The sequence below is a fragment of the Siphateles boraxobius genome, unplaced genomic scaffold (assembly GCF_051911475.1).
Source record: "Siphateles boraxobius isolate OS27281-9 unplaced genomic scaffold, OSU_SipBor_1 119, whole genome shotgun sequence".
NCBI classification, from domain to species: Eukaryota; Metazoa; Chordata; class Actinopteri; order Cypriniformes; family Leuciscidae; genus Siphateles; species Siphateles boraxobius.
The window spans coordinates 1,747,203-1,764,535 of record NW_027508721.1 but is presented as its reverse complement, the minus strand read 5'-3'; the positions used below and the strand labels follow the sequence as shown (position 1 = coordinate 1,764,535).

Genomic DNA, 17,333 nt, shown 5'->3' with positions numbered 1-17,333 from the left:
CAGCGCAACAAATGTAATATTCGGTTTGACCAGCAGGTGGCAGACGACGTATTTGTGAACAACAATTTAAAACGAAGAAGAAGAAGAAGAAGAACGTCGCCTTTTCCTGCAGGAAATTCATGTACGTTAGTCGTGTTGCGTCGCTAGCATTCTTTGACAAGCTTCTCATTTAGCTTTAACACTACGTTGACAGCATATGATCGCTTCAAATAATAATTAATCTCTATCTGAACTGTTTCTCTCTTTGAGAGAGGGCAGTGAAACATTCAGGTAATCTCGGAGTTACTTCTTCATTAATTTGTGGATGATTAGCTGCATGTTTTATGTGATGTAAGGTGTTTATGGTTAATTTATTAGTTGTGGTTATTATGGTATTTTGTTGTTATATTAAATATCTTGTGAAATAAACGTGTTAGATATTTACTGTTACGCTGGCTGTAAATTTGTAATTTATTTCAGTATGTTAGATATAGCTAAACTTCCATCTGGCCTATTTCTACCAGAATAATGTAACGTTACATTAGATTGTCTCTCGTCTCTACATCTCTAACGTTAGATGAGAGATTAAATTGTTTTTTGTGTATTAACCACTATGTGTATAGAACTAATAAACAACCAATTTCTTGACACACCAAAGAAAGTGTTTGTTTTTAAATTAATTGGACCAGATGCTGAATGAAAAGCAGCCAACATATTTAACGTTACATGCGAACTGGCTGATTATGATTATTCTTGCGTTCTTATTCTTAAGTGTAAATAATAATAATAAGGAATAAGAGCGTCCAAACGTTTGACTGGTAACGTATAACCACAACGAAGATATATGTTCGGTTAATAAATTATAGTTTAATAGTGCATTGATTTATAGTTGTATTTTGTATTGTTTTCAGTTGTTGGTGCGCTGATTCATAGTTTTGACTAACACCATACCAGTCAAACAAGCCAAACCTGCTATAGAATTTGTGTAGTTATGTAGAGCCTTAAATATTTTATTATTATTAAATTTCCAGCCTCGTTTATAATCTAATTGGTCAAAATTATTTATATACATTTATAACCACTCAGCCAGTCGAATTATTAACTGTATTGTATGTGTTGTAATTTGTGTAGGATGGATCCAGCTCTGCTGAAAGAGCGAGAGCTCTTTAAAAAGAGAGCTCTATCTAATCCTGCAGTTGAGAAGAGACCAGCAACCTCTGAGGCCTCCGGATCCTCCAAGAAGAAAAAGAGCAAACCAGACAAAGATACATCATCCTCCAAAAGCAACACAGGTCAGAAAGTACATGTGTATTTATGTAATCTTTGGAATTGACTCACTCCTCACTAAGTCGCAATAACTCTCTGGCTGTACGTCATTAACTTGCTATTGTTCAAAAGTTTGGGGAAAAAAATATTATTATGGTTTTCACAAAAATATAAAACAATGGTTTTCAACTTTTATAAACGTCTTCTGACTGGAATGGCTGCTGAAAAATATATATTAAAATATAAAAGTTATTTTAAATTGTAATAATATTTTGCAACATTACTCTTTTTACTGTAATTTTAAATAAATGCAGCATTTGTGAGCATAAGAGACTTCTTTCAAAAACATTACCTACCCAATTTTTTGAACAGTAGTGTATGTTGTCCTCTTTTATCAAATTAAGATATTAAATCAATTGTATTGACATTTTATCTGTATTCAAATGGCCTTGGCATATCTAAAGCATTATAAATGTATGTTTTGGGAAATGCTCAAAACCAACATTAGCATGAATCATTTCAATCTGAATTTATTAAATATCTTTCTAGAATTAAAATATCTGCATCAGCTTGCAGTGGCAAAGAAACAGCAACCTTCTCTTGCTGTTTAGTTTAATACCAGTGACAGTATTTAAAATAGCACTGAGGATTCTTAATTTTATGTCAGTGAGCCTAACATCTAAAAGCAATTTTTGAGTTATAAAACCTTCATCACGGGCCTCTCGGATGATGTCTGGTCAACCTTGCTTTGTGAGAGTTACCCAAGTTGGTAGTTATGAAAATTGAGTCCTACAACTAAATATGAAGATCCATAGAGTAATATAGACTGGCATGTACACTTTGATTGATTTTTTTTGTTTAAGTGTTCTTGCAATCTGAATATCTTGCAATGTTTGTTCTAGGCCTTGCATTCAGTGTTACATATAAGTTATTTTAAAAGTTGAGCAATTATCCAAACAATATATTTAATAAGTAATTATACTTGCAAATATACTTTCTTTAATGACCTACCAAAAGGTTGCATTTTTCAGTACACCTGATATTAAAGAACCAATAAATAATATAATACGTTGAAAATTGTGAATATCAGTAAAAAAACAAAACAATCAAATCATCTCAAGCTCTTATGAGGACTTGTTCTAGACATTTATTTAAGTCATTAATGTACTTTTAGCAGCAGCTGATGATATCTTCTGTGACCCTAATGTGAACCACACATTGTTTGTGCTTATATGATTTTTATTATATAATTTTAAATACACAATTTTAAGGCATTTCAAAGATGCAATAATTGGCCTTTAGTGTGCTTTTTGATGTAGAACTATTATTATACATAACAATTATTCACATTTTAAAAGTCACCGAACAGGGAATTTAAACATGTACACATATATCATTCCCTTTACTCCAACTGTAGTGAAAGTTTGCTTTAGGTAGTCAATTAATACTGTATTTAGCTTATGAATTCCACAATGCTGATATGTAAATTTGGTCATCCCGCACAAAGGGAAAGATTCATGTAAACACATCTCAGAATATTCAACAGTTTTATAGTCGACTCATTAAACAATAGTACTGGAACACTGACTATGCAAACGAAACAATGACGTGCACACACAAGCAAATTTTTCCTTTCTTTCTGGTGTAAATCTCATTTAATATTTTAAGCCATCGAGATGCCTGTGCTGTGTATTGCTGTTGGAGCAAGTGGGAGTTGAGTGCTTCTGTCTCTGTACATGTTGGGCGTGTTTTTAAAGGACTCCATTCTGGCGAAGAGCTCTGTCCGAATTTGCAGCCTTTTCCACCGATCTACTGTTGTGGTTCCTTTGGAGACCGTGTCCGCTGTCACCATGGTTACAACTAAACCACCTCTTCGTGCTGGCGGCGCAGATCACGAACGGTTTTGGTCTTGGTGAAGCATCCGCAGTCCAGCAGCTCATAGAGGAATGCCAGTGTGGCGAGGGAGAGGATGGTGAGAATGAAGAGGAGGAGAATGATGAAGCAGGCAACATTCCAGCCATCGTGGAAGGGATAGATCTGCTGGATCAGAGCAGAACTGCTGGACATGTTCATACTGCAGAGAGACCTAGAAATACAGTCAGTTATTAAAGGGAAGGATGAGCAAGAGTAGAATAATTAGCCTGGGTACAAATAGTGATCAGAATCAGCTAGAGGCAGAGTGATTGACAGATTTGAATGGCACTTTCTACATGCAAATTTATATGTACTGTATTTTTCAGTTTTGATGAGAAAAGGACATATATTAGAGCATCCTCAAAGGCACAGTGTTTTTTTCATACTGTACTATAGCTGTCAGTTAGGCATCTTTAGTCGTTGCTTTGCATCTCATTGTTTTTGAGTATCTTGCAGCATGTGTAGGGTTTTCACTAAATTTAAATTTAAATTAAAATTAAATTAAATTTTAAATTACTACACCTGCATTTGAGATTTAGCTTACTACTCCAAAGAAACACATCTTATTGGGATTAGGTTAACCCAAAATCATAATTGTTGATCAGGAATTGATTAGTTGACTAGTTGTTTACCAATTAGTCGCCTTGGAAAAACATGTAGATTTGCCCAAAAAGTAGAAAGACATTAAGTACGCCTTGTGTTCTTGCTAAAATATTGAATTATTATTTATTATTATTTTAGTTCAGTATTAGTTACTTTTAGGCTCATACATTTACTCTTACGCTCACTAAGAATGCATTTATTTGATAAGCTATACAGTAAAAACAGTAATATCAAGAAATATTACAATCCATAATAGCTGTTTGTTTTTTATATAGTATTAAAAAAAAAAATACGGCAAAGCAAAATTTTCAGCATCATTACTTCAGTCTTCAGTGTCACATGATCCTTCAGAAATCATTTTAATATGCTGATTTGTTGCTCAAGTAACACTTATCATAATCACTGTTGAACGCTGTTGTGCTGCTTAATGTGTTTGTGGAAACCATGATGCATTTTTTTTAAAGATTCTTTTATGAATAGAAAGTTAAAAAGAGCAGCATTTAGTTGTAAGAAATATTTTGTTTTTGTAACAATGTAAACGTCTTTTGTTAATTAGGATCAATTTTATGCACTCTTGCTGAATAAAAGTATTCATTTCTTTCTTTTTTTTTTAAAAATCTTACTGACTCCAAACTTTTGAACGGTAGTTCATAGGGCTGCACGATATTGGAAATAACTGACATTGCGATATTTTGTTTTGCTGCAATATATATTGTGATATGGAAAAAAAAGTCATTAGATGACTTTAATATCTCTATTTGAAAAGAATTGCATATGCATATATAAATACATTAGAACAGTGGTTCTCAACTCCAGTCCTCGGGACCCACTGCTCTGCACATTTTTTATGTCTCCTTATTTAACACACCTGATTCAGATTACCAGCTCGTTAGGAGAGACTCCTTGATCTGAACTGAGTGTGTCAGATAAGAGAGACATACAAAATGTGCAGAGCAGCGGGTCCCGAGGACTGGAGTTGAGAACCATTGCAATAGAACAAAGATGTAAATTAAATAAACAGTGCTTTATTTTAAGTATGGAAAAATCAGATGTAAAATACTGTATAGTCTGAACTGTATAAATTAAATATAAATACTCTTTGTTACAGCTACAAAAGTGATTTCTCTTTGTATTTTGTTTGATTAATATAAATGACACAGACACAAAGCAGTAGGAATATTAGGCTGCTGTCACTAAGACTGAATGCACAGATCCAATATAATATGCATCCGTTTTCTTTTTCAATTGTTTACGTTCACGTAAACTATAAGCGACTGTGTTTAAGAAGATACCAGCCAAGATGGGCACTTTGACATAGTTTTGTGTGTATGTCTGTTCAAGTACAAACAGATGTGAAAGAAAATTAAATGCTATGTTCGCGTGCTGTCTGCGCGCACAGAAAAAAGTCCACAAGTTCCAAGTTGAGTTCTCTTTTGCATATTCTTGCACTCAAATGGTTTAAAATCACTTGAATGTTTAAACTGACAGGAAATAAAACACGTGCAAATGATAAACTCTCGCTCTGTGATGCTTGAAATTACATATCCTGCAATGTGACTATCGTGGATGTGTACATCACAATATCGATGCTAAAACGATATGTCGTGCAGCCCTAGTAGTGTACTTTGGTAGAACACTTAAAGATATCAGCCCATAAAGCATGTACAAATACATGCTTTGAAAATCCATTGGAAGTATAGTATAGCATCCAGGCAGCTGTAGCATACTATTTTCTATGTACCTTGGTTTGGGGTGGACTAATCCTAATCTTGTATATTATGTAGGACAAATAGCATGCAAAATGGGATGGAGCCATACTAGAGGCATGAATTGAGATGAATCAGCTGACCTAGTTTGGTTGAGTGGTCATTTTGTTGTGTAGGTTTAAAGCAGAGTGGAAGCTGAAAAATGATACATTCAATTACGCTTTTGGATTTCAATTACAACATTTCAAAGACAATTTGATTTACATATATGGTGTTAAAAGTTCAATCTTATGAATTTTCAGAGTTGTTTCTGAACCTGTAGTGCATACATCACCAAAGCAAGATCTGTACATGTAAGGAATGTAATTATGTAATTGTGTTAACCGTAGCGTGAGCCATGTGAAAGTATTTCTCACGCGTGTCTGATTGTGCACATGCGCTGCAGGAATACAGCTTCACTTTCAACTCACCCATGATGACTCAGTAGAATCCCATATCTCCAAAAGAGATTTAAACTTCTTTTCATGTTCATTTGTGACCAATGTTTCACAGGATTTATTTTATTGTTATAAAGCTTCATTTCGGAGACCTGGTTTTGTAGACTCCCACACAGACACACACACACACACACACACGCACAGTCTTGTCTGAAACAGACAGATGGCTTCTGGTTGTCCTGGCCTCCAGAGACCCCCACCCCAAGCATCCCTTAGTACTGTGCTATCGTTTCTTTCAAGCTCTTTTCCAGTGTTTGTCCTCTTTTTAGCTAATGGATGAGTTTTTCTTGTTAAATATTCAGTACGCAGTCAGTTTGATGCTGTCAGTGTAATGATTTAGAATTGCACAGTCAACAATTCTTATTTCAGTCTGTGCACATATTTTAGTCTGTGTAGTATTTTAGTATTAGATGCATTGTGTTGTTCGATATAAAAGCAGGACATACCTGGGTGTTAGTGTCTGGGATGCAGGGTGATGGAGCAGCCTCTTGCTTCTCTCTGTGTTGTCTTTCTTGCCGTTCACGCTTGTTCTCTCTCTCTCTCTCTCTCTCTCTCTCTCCCTGCCCCACCTTAATCTGTAACCGTATATTGCACTGGCTGTTCTGAGTCTCTGCTTTGACGCCATTGGCTGGTTGTCCTGTCTTTCTAAGCATCAGCCATCCAACCTACTATAATGCATCTGCTCTCAGCATTAGGTCCCGCCCACACGATGAATCATTCATGAGTCAATGCCAAGATGCAGCTGAGACTGGCTGTGCTCCCGTTGCCAGGGGTTTTTGAGCAGGGTGTGGAGGAGGAAGAGGATGTGATGCTAGAGCTACATGCTACAGAGGAAACTATTCCTTTTACCAGTTACAAGGAGCTTGAGATGGTGAAAATTAGTTTGGAAATATGATGAGCAACGACAAGCAATCAAAAAGAAAATATGAGAAATATGACATCATTGTTCCGTTATGGCCCAGTTATGCATTAGATTCAGGGTACAGGTTTTTTTAAAACCATATTTCTGTAAATGCATACCTGTACATGATGGATTAGAACAAAACAGACAATATTTATTTTCTCAGCCTCTTTTAAATAAACCAAAGGTTTTCCCATCTGAATGATTTCCATTACACGAGAGTAGATGTTAAAACTTCATGCTGATTTGTACTCGGCTTTTGTCAAGATAAGCACCAACTAAGACATAGCTTTACAGTAACCTATGCTTCTCCATCCATTTATGCTTCTTTCCATATGGTGATGTAAATCTCCTTCTGTCTAGTGTTAACACGCGTCAGCACACTATTTTTACTGGCTTATTTACACAGGGGAAGAAAAGTCTTTGTGAAATACTGGTCCTTTTTTAACATAAACACTTTTGGTTAATAAGGCAAGGTAAACCTTTATTAAGTAAATGTATAACCACATAAGCATCAAATCAAAAAATGTTCATATACACAGATGAGCCAAAACATGATGACCACCTGCTTAATATGCTGCTGTTCCTCTGTATGCTGCCAAAACAGTGCTGGCCCGCCAATTAATGCACTCTACAAGACACCTGAATGTGTCCTGTGGTATCTGGTAATGTTCCTCAAACCATTACTGAACAATGTGAATGTGTGCAGTGTGGCAGGGTGCATCATCCTGCTGAAAGTGGACACTTCCACCAGGGAACACCATTGGTCAGCAACAATTTTTAGGTTTGGTGGCACAAATTTTGTCCACATGAATGGCCTTTCGATGGTGGACAGGGGTCATCATTTGGACTGCATCTACACAGCCCGATACGCAGCAGATTGCGATGCACTATGACTTGACACATTCCTGCCATAACCATCATTAAAATTTTGTGGGACTTGTGCCACAGTAGACCTTCTTTTGGCACGGACCAGACAGGATGTCCTTTGTTGCCCTCGTGCATCGTTGAGCCTTGGGTGCCCAACACCCTGTCACCGGTTTGTGGTATATCCCTCCTCTGACCACTGTTGGTAAATTCTCACCACTGCTAACTGGGCTTACAAGGCTTGCCGTTTTAGAGATACTCTGACTCAGTCGCCTTGCCATAACAATTTGGCCCTTGTCAAAGTTGCTCAAATCTTTATCCCTGCCCATTTCTCCTGCATCCAACACGTTGATTACAAGAATTGATTGTTTGCTTACCATCTAACTTACCCATTTAGGAGATGATCAACGATCTTTGCTTCACCTGTGACTGATCATAATGTTTTGGATCATCACTGTGTGTATGTGCATTTTAATTCAGCGTTCTTACGATTGAGAGCAAAAAAGCGTATTTCTGTGGATTTGACCATTCACATATTCCATAATGAAACGTCTTCAGTAGCATTTAACTCACAGGAACACTGATCTCTACAATCGTAATTTGAACAGTAATTAGGCGTAGCCAAATGCATGTTTCACACTTGACGCGTGAAGCAGAGCGGATGCAGCGCAGAAGCTGTGCATATGCAGAACGGGAGCAGTATGCACCCATTTTGCTTTCACACTGTTCAGTGTTTGTCACATGCAGCTGAACTGCAGCTTGTGTACGAAAATACAAACGATAATCATCCATTCTGTCACCTTTTGACAGTATTTTCCTCCGACCACCGTCTGTCACATGCTTTGATTGGGCAGCATACTCCACTGCGATGTGACCGTTTTCCTCTCCTACTGTCCCACTCATATAACATGCAGTATACATGATAAAAGTAATCTTAAAGTTAAGATATACCTCGTTTTAATAATTTAAACAGACCTTTGAACAGACTTTACCATAAAATCATATAGGGGAGGTGTTCCGTGTTTCAGTCACCATTTGACATTCAGCGCTGTGAAAAAAAACTAATAATTTACATGAAAACGCATCATTGCCAGTTTTCATGTCTGTTTAAATGATTAAAACTAGAGGTAGCCTATATCTTAACTTTGAAGTCCCCCCCTCTAGTCAATCATTTTATCCCTTAAAACTCATCTTTGATCTCCAAAATGATATATTTAAGCATTTTTTTCCTTAAAAAGAATGTCTTCATGCCTTAAAATAGCTTAAATGTAACTCTACAACCTTGCCTCATTTACTATATGCGGTTTTTATGAATATGCAAATTAGCCCCATCTCCACTCACAACAGCTCAGTGATCCACTCGTTGAGGATCACAAATTGACATGTTTGGTTCAAAGTAGTTTGTGACGTCAGAAACACCAGCAATTTCAAACCACGTTTTTAAAACTGTCTTTGTTTCACTGCAGTTTTAAGGAGAAAATACTCAGCAATAGTGCTGACTTATGAATTTACCCATGGTTTTTCTGGCATCTTAAAAACAGCACATGGATATATAAACTATATTAAAACCTTGATTTCCACCACATGGGGATTTAAGATTACTTTTATCACGTAAACTACATATATTCACTTATTCAGCATGTTTTGCATATTGTGGGACAGTAGGGAACACATTCACAGAGCAGCAGAGTATGCTGACAGCATAAATCAAATCATGTAACAGACAGTGGTCGATGGAGAACACCTGAACAAGGAGGCAAAATGAACGATACTCGTCTGTATTTGCAGTGCACAAGCCACAGTTCATCTGTGCGTTTGACCTGCGCAAACGCTGCCAGTGTGAAAGCAAAATGGGTGCGTACTACTCACACTCTGCTTCTACGCTGCTTACGCTCTGCTTACGCTCTGCTTATGTGTTCAGTGTGAAACAGGCGTACGGACAGTTTTCTCTATAATAGTATATTGGCGAAACCTATTTGGCAAACAATCCAGTGTGCATATGTTTGCGCTCTGGAAAACAGCAAAGGGTTTTATTAAGGTTTTTTTTTTGCAGCGTTGAGCAGTGTAGCCAATCACAAACATATCTGTTGGTGTCTTGAATGCAGTGGCCAATCAGAGACATTTAAGTTAGCACTGAACAAAAACTCTGGAGTGTTGAGTGGATTCTGAGTTCTGCTAGCTCGCAGCAAATCCTCTCATTATAACAAACAGTTATGTAAATAAGAGATTCATTGTGCAGTCAGCTTTACTGATTATAACAGAACTTTTTTGAGATTGCGGTGAATAAGATGAGTGATTAAAGCACTCTATGCGTGCTTTCTTCCATGCACAATCCCGCATACAGTATGCTTGCTTTCCTGATAAAAATACGTGGTTTATGAATGTAGACATTTTGATAAAAATAATTTATCCTGAGCATTTATGCTGGGATGTGTATTTTGGACAGTGACATGTAACTTGAAACTATTTCAAGGAAATCTGTTTAAATTTGTTTGTTTTTTAAGTGCATCTCCTTACCCTGGAGTCTGCTCACCCTCTTGCCTATGTTAAGAGAATTCATATTTTACGCGTTATTACACAAAACGGAGGTAGAACCATGGTTATATTTATAAATGACTAATTGACTATCACTCGGAGACCTGCCGCCTTCAACTGGCCTATTTTAATTGTGAATACACTCAAGTCTTTGATGCACTTTAATATGCTACAGACATATATTTGTATTGCTATTTTGTATCTATTGTTTTTATTATTATTGTGGTCTTGCCTTGGTGGAACTGAAGAGCTTTTGTGACTCATGTTTGAAGTGTGTTTTGGTCTAGTTGTAGGATGACTATCTTGTGTTGTTTTAATACAGAACTTTTTCAATATCAGGTATAATAAATGCAGGATGTTATTGCTTCGGTGAATGTCTTTCTCAGATCATAAGAATGTCTGCCCCCCCCCGAAAACCAAATATCCACCCATTCTATATGTTCTGACAACGACCCTGCCCAGATATATTCCAATTTACATTGGTTTACGACTATTAAGAATGCATAAATAACTGGAATATTTCACATAGCAAGCAGATGCTGATATTTTTTTATTTACTATTATTTATTTCTGTTATTGGCATTATACTGTTATAAATTCCTATTTCACACTATTACTTTATATATTTTTATAATTTGATTGCCCCTTTTAGAACAGGTGTGTTGTCTGGTGAATTGTAGGCTGTTTTGCATCATGCAGATAAAATCTGTTTTTATCAGAGGTTTATTTTGCATTAGAGAAAGTGCTTTCAAATGGATTATATATATCAAAGGAATGAGTTAAGGCATCTGACTGGCCAGAGTGCTTTTTCACTTTGCACTTGGTCAAAATAGACCTTTTTTGTCAGGTTTTTTTCCCCTGCTCTTTTCATTTTACTCTTGGTTTCTTTCGTCTCTTTAGGAAGAAATGTCTGCTGGCAGCAGAGAGAATTGTAAATGGTGTGGAATATAACAGCCAGAAACTAACTCTGTGTTTGAACACAACGTGTGTTATTATTATCTGTTGTCTTTTGAGAGGGTTGGTTATAGTAGTTCTACGTTAATAGCCTAGTAGTTGCTACATTTATTATGCTACTACTACTTATTATAGTCTGTTATCTCTTCTTATCCTCCTTGTCCTCCTTTCATCTTTCAGATCCTAGCAATGGTTCCTTCAATCTTAAAGCACTTTCTGGGAGTTCTGGATACAGATTTGGAGTTTTGGCCAGAATTGTCAACTACATGAAGGTAATTCAAAGATATGCAAATTTTCTAACACTTCCACAGTCCAATCTAGTTCAACAAACAGAAATTTGCAGTGAAAAAACTGCAGTGTCTGTCACCTGTCATTTTCTTGCTTCTTTATGATCATTTTCTTCTTGCATTAGACACTGATTAAAAAAAAAAATTTTTGAGTGAAAAGGTTTCTTTTAACTCAGGAGATTTCTGCAATTCAGAATACCTTGAGAATGACACATGGGGAATGAAATTATCCTGAGCTGAGCAATCCACACTGTCATTAAACACCATCAAATGCCAAGGGAAATGTCTTCCAAACTCAGCGCATCTATTGCCAGTCTTGTATTCGTACCAATATTGTGATCTATAATGGTTTCTTCTGTTCATTTGTGAAGGTTTTCATGTTGTGTGCTTGAAAAAAAAAACAGTCCTTTGCTCTCCTAACAACTGAATCTCCATCTGACGTAAATAAACATTGTGTGAAATTTCACACTAACAAGACTAATGGCGCATTTCCACTGCATGGTACAGCTCAGTACGGTTCGGCTCGGCACGACACGGTTCGGCTCGCTTCGCTTTTCCACTGCGTGGTACGACTCGGCGCGGCACGGCTCAGTACGGTTCGCTTTAGCTCGGTTGCTTTTCCACTGCAGTTAGTACCGCTTCAAAGTGGGTGGGATTATGACTGATCGTTATAGTTTATCCGCTCTGCACTTCTCATCCACTGACCACGATTCAGCCATTCCTTTTTTGGAAGTTTTTTTTCTTCAAGCAAGTAGTTTTAAAACAGGTGCTACAGCGGTGGCTGTTACTGGCTATTTAAATCTAGCGAGTTTGATGTCTCGCAAATACAATGACGCTAGTGACGATTCTGTCTGTCTGACCAATCAGTGATCTACAGTGTTTCCACGTCACATTTTAGTATCGGTACGGTACGCTTGGAACCTCAACAGAGCTGGTACCATTTAAAGCGAGCCGAAGCAAGCTGTACCGTACCATGCAGTGGAAAAGCGCCACAAGTGAGCCGTACTGTACCATGCAGTGGAAAAGCGCCAAAGCGTGCCGTACCGTACCATGCAGTGGAAAAGCGCCATAATACACATTGTCAGAGTAATTTTATAGTTGTTTCATATTATCATAAGCAGTCTTTTTTTGTTGTTTGTGTCAGGCTTGGCAGTTCCCCACAGTGAAATGATGTACTCTCTAACAAGACAGTAATTGAAGGCTGTCAGCCTGTAATCCACAGATGTAGATGTAGCTGTGACACATTAAAACTCTTTGTGCATCTCTTTGTCTTTCTCCCTCTTTCTTTTTCAGACGAGACACCAGAAAGGAGATACTTATCATCTGAGCCTAGATGAAATTCTGGATGAGACCAAGCTGCTGGACATTGGCATGAAGCAAAAACAGTGGCTTATGAGCGAGGTGTGTGTGCATAAGAGGAAGACATTGGGTCTCATTCACTAATTATTGCGTAGATTATTCCTATTTATATGCACAGAAGAACTTCTCTCTATATATATAGATATATATTTCACAACACGTGTGAAATATATATTTCACAACACGTGTACATGCACACAAAGTTGTTCTTAACTTTGAATTTTGGAGTATTGTAAATGAGTGACTGCATGTCCAAGGTTAGTAATTTGCATAAAATAAATTCAAGGTATGTTGAAAGATATAGAACGATTTACTGAAATGTATCCTGTCTCATGTAATCGCTTAATCAGTGTTTCAACTGTTAACAATGTCACGTAACATTACATTTACCTTAGAAAAGTAATTAAATTTCCTTAAACTCGTTAGTCAGCTAAAAAATATAGCACTATATTGCATATTCATTTTATTTTTGCTTAACCTGTTCGTCAATATTATGTTTGAATATATCGGTCATGTTTTTATTATAGCCATACATATATCCATAGATATTAGCTTGAAAATAAGAGATAATGTACAGTCAACCTATCATTATCATTAAATTTCAACTTGAATCAAATTCATTTCTGAACACCCTGCCAGGTTTATTTCATGATGTGAGAAGAGACTGTAAAGATTAAACTAACAGTTTTGTAAGAAATCATTTGCATGGGACAACATTCAATTATATGGTTTAGCCATCTATTTATATATGAAATTATCGATTTTAATCAATTGTAATAATTAAAATGATTGCATGATATGCTAATCACAATTAGTCACACATATCACGTTTGCCGAGAAAAGGAAGCAGAGAAAGATAATCCAATGACATCGCTGTGGCAGTTGAATGAAGCATTGAATAAACGAAACATCTTTAAAGCATAAAGGCCCGTTTACACCAAGAACCATAACTATAAAGATAACTCTATTAGCGTGCACACCAGCGGAAAATATCCCTCTGTTTATTCTAAGCGTGTGTCAGTCACTTTAAATGCTTGAGCTCGTTACACCAGTATGGATTCTGATTGGGTGTCTGTTTTTATCGTTCATCAACTGGGTAAAATCGTTTTGTGATTCCAGCGATATCATTTCTCTGTGCAGTTATCGTTACAGCTGTGGTGTGAACTCTGCTACTCTTTAATATGGAGAATGATTTTTAGAACTATATCTTTATCATTATTTTTTATAGTTATCATCCTTGGTGTGAATGGGGCCTTAACACTTCACTGTCCTGAAGTCCAGGGAAGTCTGTAATACAATCAAACTGTCAGTCTGTCTGATGTAAACAAATATGGACAGAATTTTATTTTAATTTTTTTGCCTTGTAGTGCGGTATCCATGTATGTTCCCTGAAGTAGCAGCTGGACGTGCACTGATTGCAGAATTTACAAAAATATGCTTTGTAATTTGGTTGCACTTTAACTGCTTGGGTGGTGGGAAAATTTCTTATTTGAATTTTCTTTTTCTTTTTTTACTTCTTTTTCATTACAAATATATGCATTACAATTTTTTTTGAAAATCACATAATACCATAATTGACCAATCAAAATCATATGTTCCATAGAGCCATGTAATGACAAGAGACAAGACAAGAGGGCAAGAGACACATTCAAACCAAAATAGTAAATCTAACCTCTCCCCCCCTCCAGGCATTATCAAGTAATCCTAAAATTGATGTGCGGGAAGGGAAATATGCCTTTAAACCCAAGTATCATCTGAAGGATAAGAAAGCTCTGCTAAGACTACTGGACAAACACGATCAGCTGGGACTAGGCGGAGTGTTACTGGATGACGTTGAAGAGGGTCTTCCCAACTCTGCCAAGGCGATTAAAGTAACGCACTAATGTCAATCCTTAGAGAAAATAGTTGGATAATATTCTAGACCATACATTTAAATAACCAGTTGCACAGAAACTTCAAAATGTATCGGGACATCATTGAACAAACACACTGTGATTATTATTTTCAAATACTCCTTTTGATTTAGCACTTAATTTGGATATAATGTTTATTTGGAAATAATTAATCTGCTTGCCAACATTGTGTATTTAATCTGTAGTTTTTGTTTAGAAAGCAGCAGATGACTTTTTTAAAGATTTGAAATATTATTATTATTACTATCTTTTTTTTTCAGGCACTTGGAGATCAGATTATATTTGTGACCAGGCCAGATAAGAAGAAGATTCTTTTCTACAATGACAAACACTGCCAGTTTGTTGTTGATGAAGGTGTGTGATGTTCATCATAATTAAAGAGTGATTAATATTGACCTAATCCAGAATTGTCCGTTAGAAGAGTTCTGGTGATGTGGGTGGTGCTTATCTATCGTGACGTCAGTATCATTCGTTCTCCAGAGTTCCAAAAGCTGTGGCGGAGCGTTCCCGTTGATTCCATAGATGAGGAAAAGATTGAAGAGTATCTGAAGAAACAGGGCATATCGTCCATGCAGGAGACAGGACCAAAGAAAATGGTACGTTCTATCTCTCACATATACAGATAAACATTTACACACAGAGATACAAACACAAACTCTCCAGATTGGCTGGTTCATGCATATTTGTGTGGAAGTGAACGGTTGATGTGATGTGTGATTGGCTGTTACAGACACCCATTCAGAAGAGGAAGAAACCTGGAACACAGAGAAAGAGACGGTTTAAGACTCATAATGATCATCTGAATGGAGTACTGGAGGACTACTCTGAGGGAGTTCCCTCCAAGAAGTGACACACACACACACAGCTGAAAAGACAAGAATGATATCTGTGTGATGTTTGTATATCTGATCTAACGTCTTATTGCCAAAACCATAAAGACATGCAGACACACACACACTTTAGAACTGTACTGAGTGACACAAATGTGAACGGACTGTAAATATTTTGTTTTACTTTTTGCTAGTGCTTTAAGCAATGACTATTAAGCTCTTCTTTTTTTTAGATTTAATGATTAAACAAGAGCAATCAAACCACATCTATTGTTTTCTTTCAAAGTTTCATCATATTTAAAAATGCCTTTATATATGCACATACAAAGTGTCTTGAAATGTAGCGTGTGTGTATATAATGTATACTACCATTCAAAAGGTTGGGGCCTTGTAATATTTTTTTTTTTCATGAAATCAAATTTATTCAGCAGATGAAATTGGTCAAAAAAATATAGCAAAGACATTTTTAATATATCAACAGATTTCTATTTCATATCAATGTTTTTTTTTTTAATTCTAGAATCCTGAAAAAGATATCTAGTGGTTTCCCAGAAATATATTAATCAACACAACTGTGCAATAACAATAAGAAATGTATCTTAAGCACAAATTATATTTCACAATATTAGTGTTTTTACTGTATTTTTCTCCGCCCACTTTTGGCTTCAAAAATGCTCTTCAGAAACCTACGGGTGACGTCACGGACACTATATTATTTTTTTTTTACAGTCTATGATTTGAACTCAGCAAATTATACAGTTATAGACCGCTGTTATAAGATTTAAGGACTTTCAAGTACTTCACACAACTTTTTACAGCACTTCAAAGCTCAAAAGTCTGAATATTATTCCATTTAAATGTTATTTTTAATGTGATGACCAAAAAAAAAAAATGTTGTTCATCCTTCAAAGATTGTCTGAATTTGTAAAACTGAAAGTTTCACAATGTAGGAAAATGAACACATGGTGAAATACAAGCACATTTACAGACATCCCAAGTCTCCCGGAAGTTCCGGGAGTCTCCCGCATATTGATAGCGGCTCCCTGATGCCCGCTAATTAGTTAAAATCTCCCGGAATCTAGAGCTTGCGAGCTCCAAACCGTGTAGGAATACATTCCAAACCCCCCCCGTACCACACACACATACCTCCTTGAAATTACTTCTTGCAGGTTGGGATGTCTGCATTTATTTTAAAATAAATACATGAAATTACCACAGATCAGTAGATGAGTACTTATTGGCTGATTAGCCATTTCCTCTTCCTAACAGTTTTTTTTTTCCACATGTTTTGCAAAACTGTTTTGAGTGCAAAAATACCTTTTTGATTAATGAATACGACTAAACTTCACATTGAATCTTTTATTTACATTGTGTCTTCCCTTTGTTTGTTATAATGAGAGGATTTGTCCATGTGTAAAACTTTGTAAATTTGTGCTAAACAAACTCTTTAAAGGGTAACTAAACTCTGACAACTTTTTTTAGTTAATTATCTGTAGGACTGTGGCTTTAAAGATGTTCATTGATTCAAGTAAATTTTTGGACATTTGGGTATAAATTGTTTTAATTCTACAATATGTGTGGTTTAAAAACGTCTGAGTGCTGCCCTCTTCAGGTTGAACTGTGGCTACTCTGCAGGTGAGTTTTCCTATTGGATGTTGTGGTACTGCGTGACGTAAGCAGGCACCAGCTCACCATACCCTTGCCTACAGAGAGATGCGGTCT

The 17,333-nt window shown here is 36.4% G+C and overlaps 2 protein-coding genes across 2 annotated transcripts; one reads left to right on the top strand and one right to left on the bottom strand.

Annotated features, from left to right (window-relative positions):
• The first annotated feature begins 63 nt into the window (after positions 1-63).
• gtf2e2 (general transcription factor IIE, polypeptide 2, beta) lies at positions 64-15,872 on the top strand. Its single transcript, XM_077203912.1, has 8 exons — positions 64-270; positions 1,111-1,271; positions 11,403-11,494; positions 12,803-12,910; positions 14,557-14,739; positions 15,042-15,135; positions 15,262-15,377; positions 15,512-15,872. Exons 2-8 carry the CDS (start codon positions 1,112-1,114, stop codon positions 15,629-15,631), a joined length of 873 nt encoding a protein of 290 aa, XP_077060027.1. The 5' UTR covers positions 64-270; position 1,111; the 3' UTR covers positions 15,632-15,872.
• On the bottom strand, positions 2,467-6,521 carry smim18 (small integral membrane protein 18). Its single transcript, XM_077203924.1, has 2 exons — positions 6,412-6,521; positions 2,467-3,331 (listed from the first exon to the last, which is right to left on the bottom strand). The coding sequence occupies exon 2, from the start codon at positions 3,316-3,318 to the stop codon at positions 3,106-3,108; it is 213 nt and encodes a 70-aa protein (XP_077060039.1). The 5' UTR covers positions 3,319-3,331; positions 6,412-6,521; the 3' UTR covers positions 2,467-3,105.
• Positions 15,873-17,333: the final 1,461 nt, after the last annotated feature.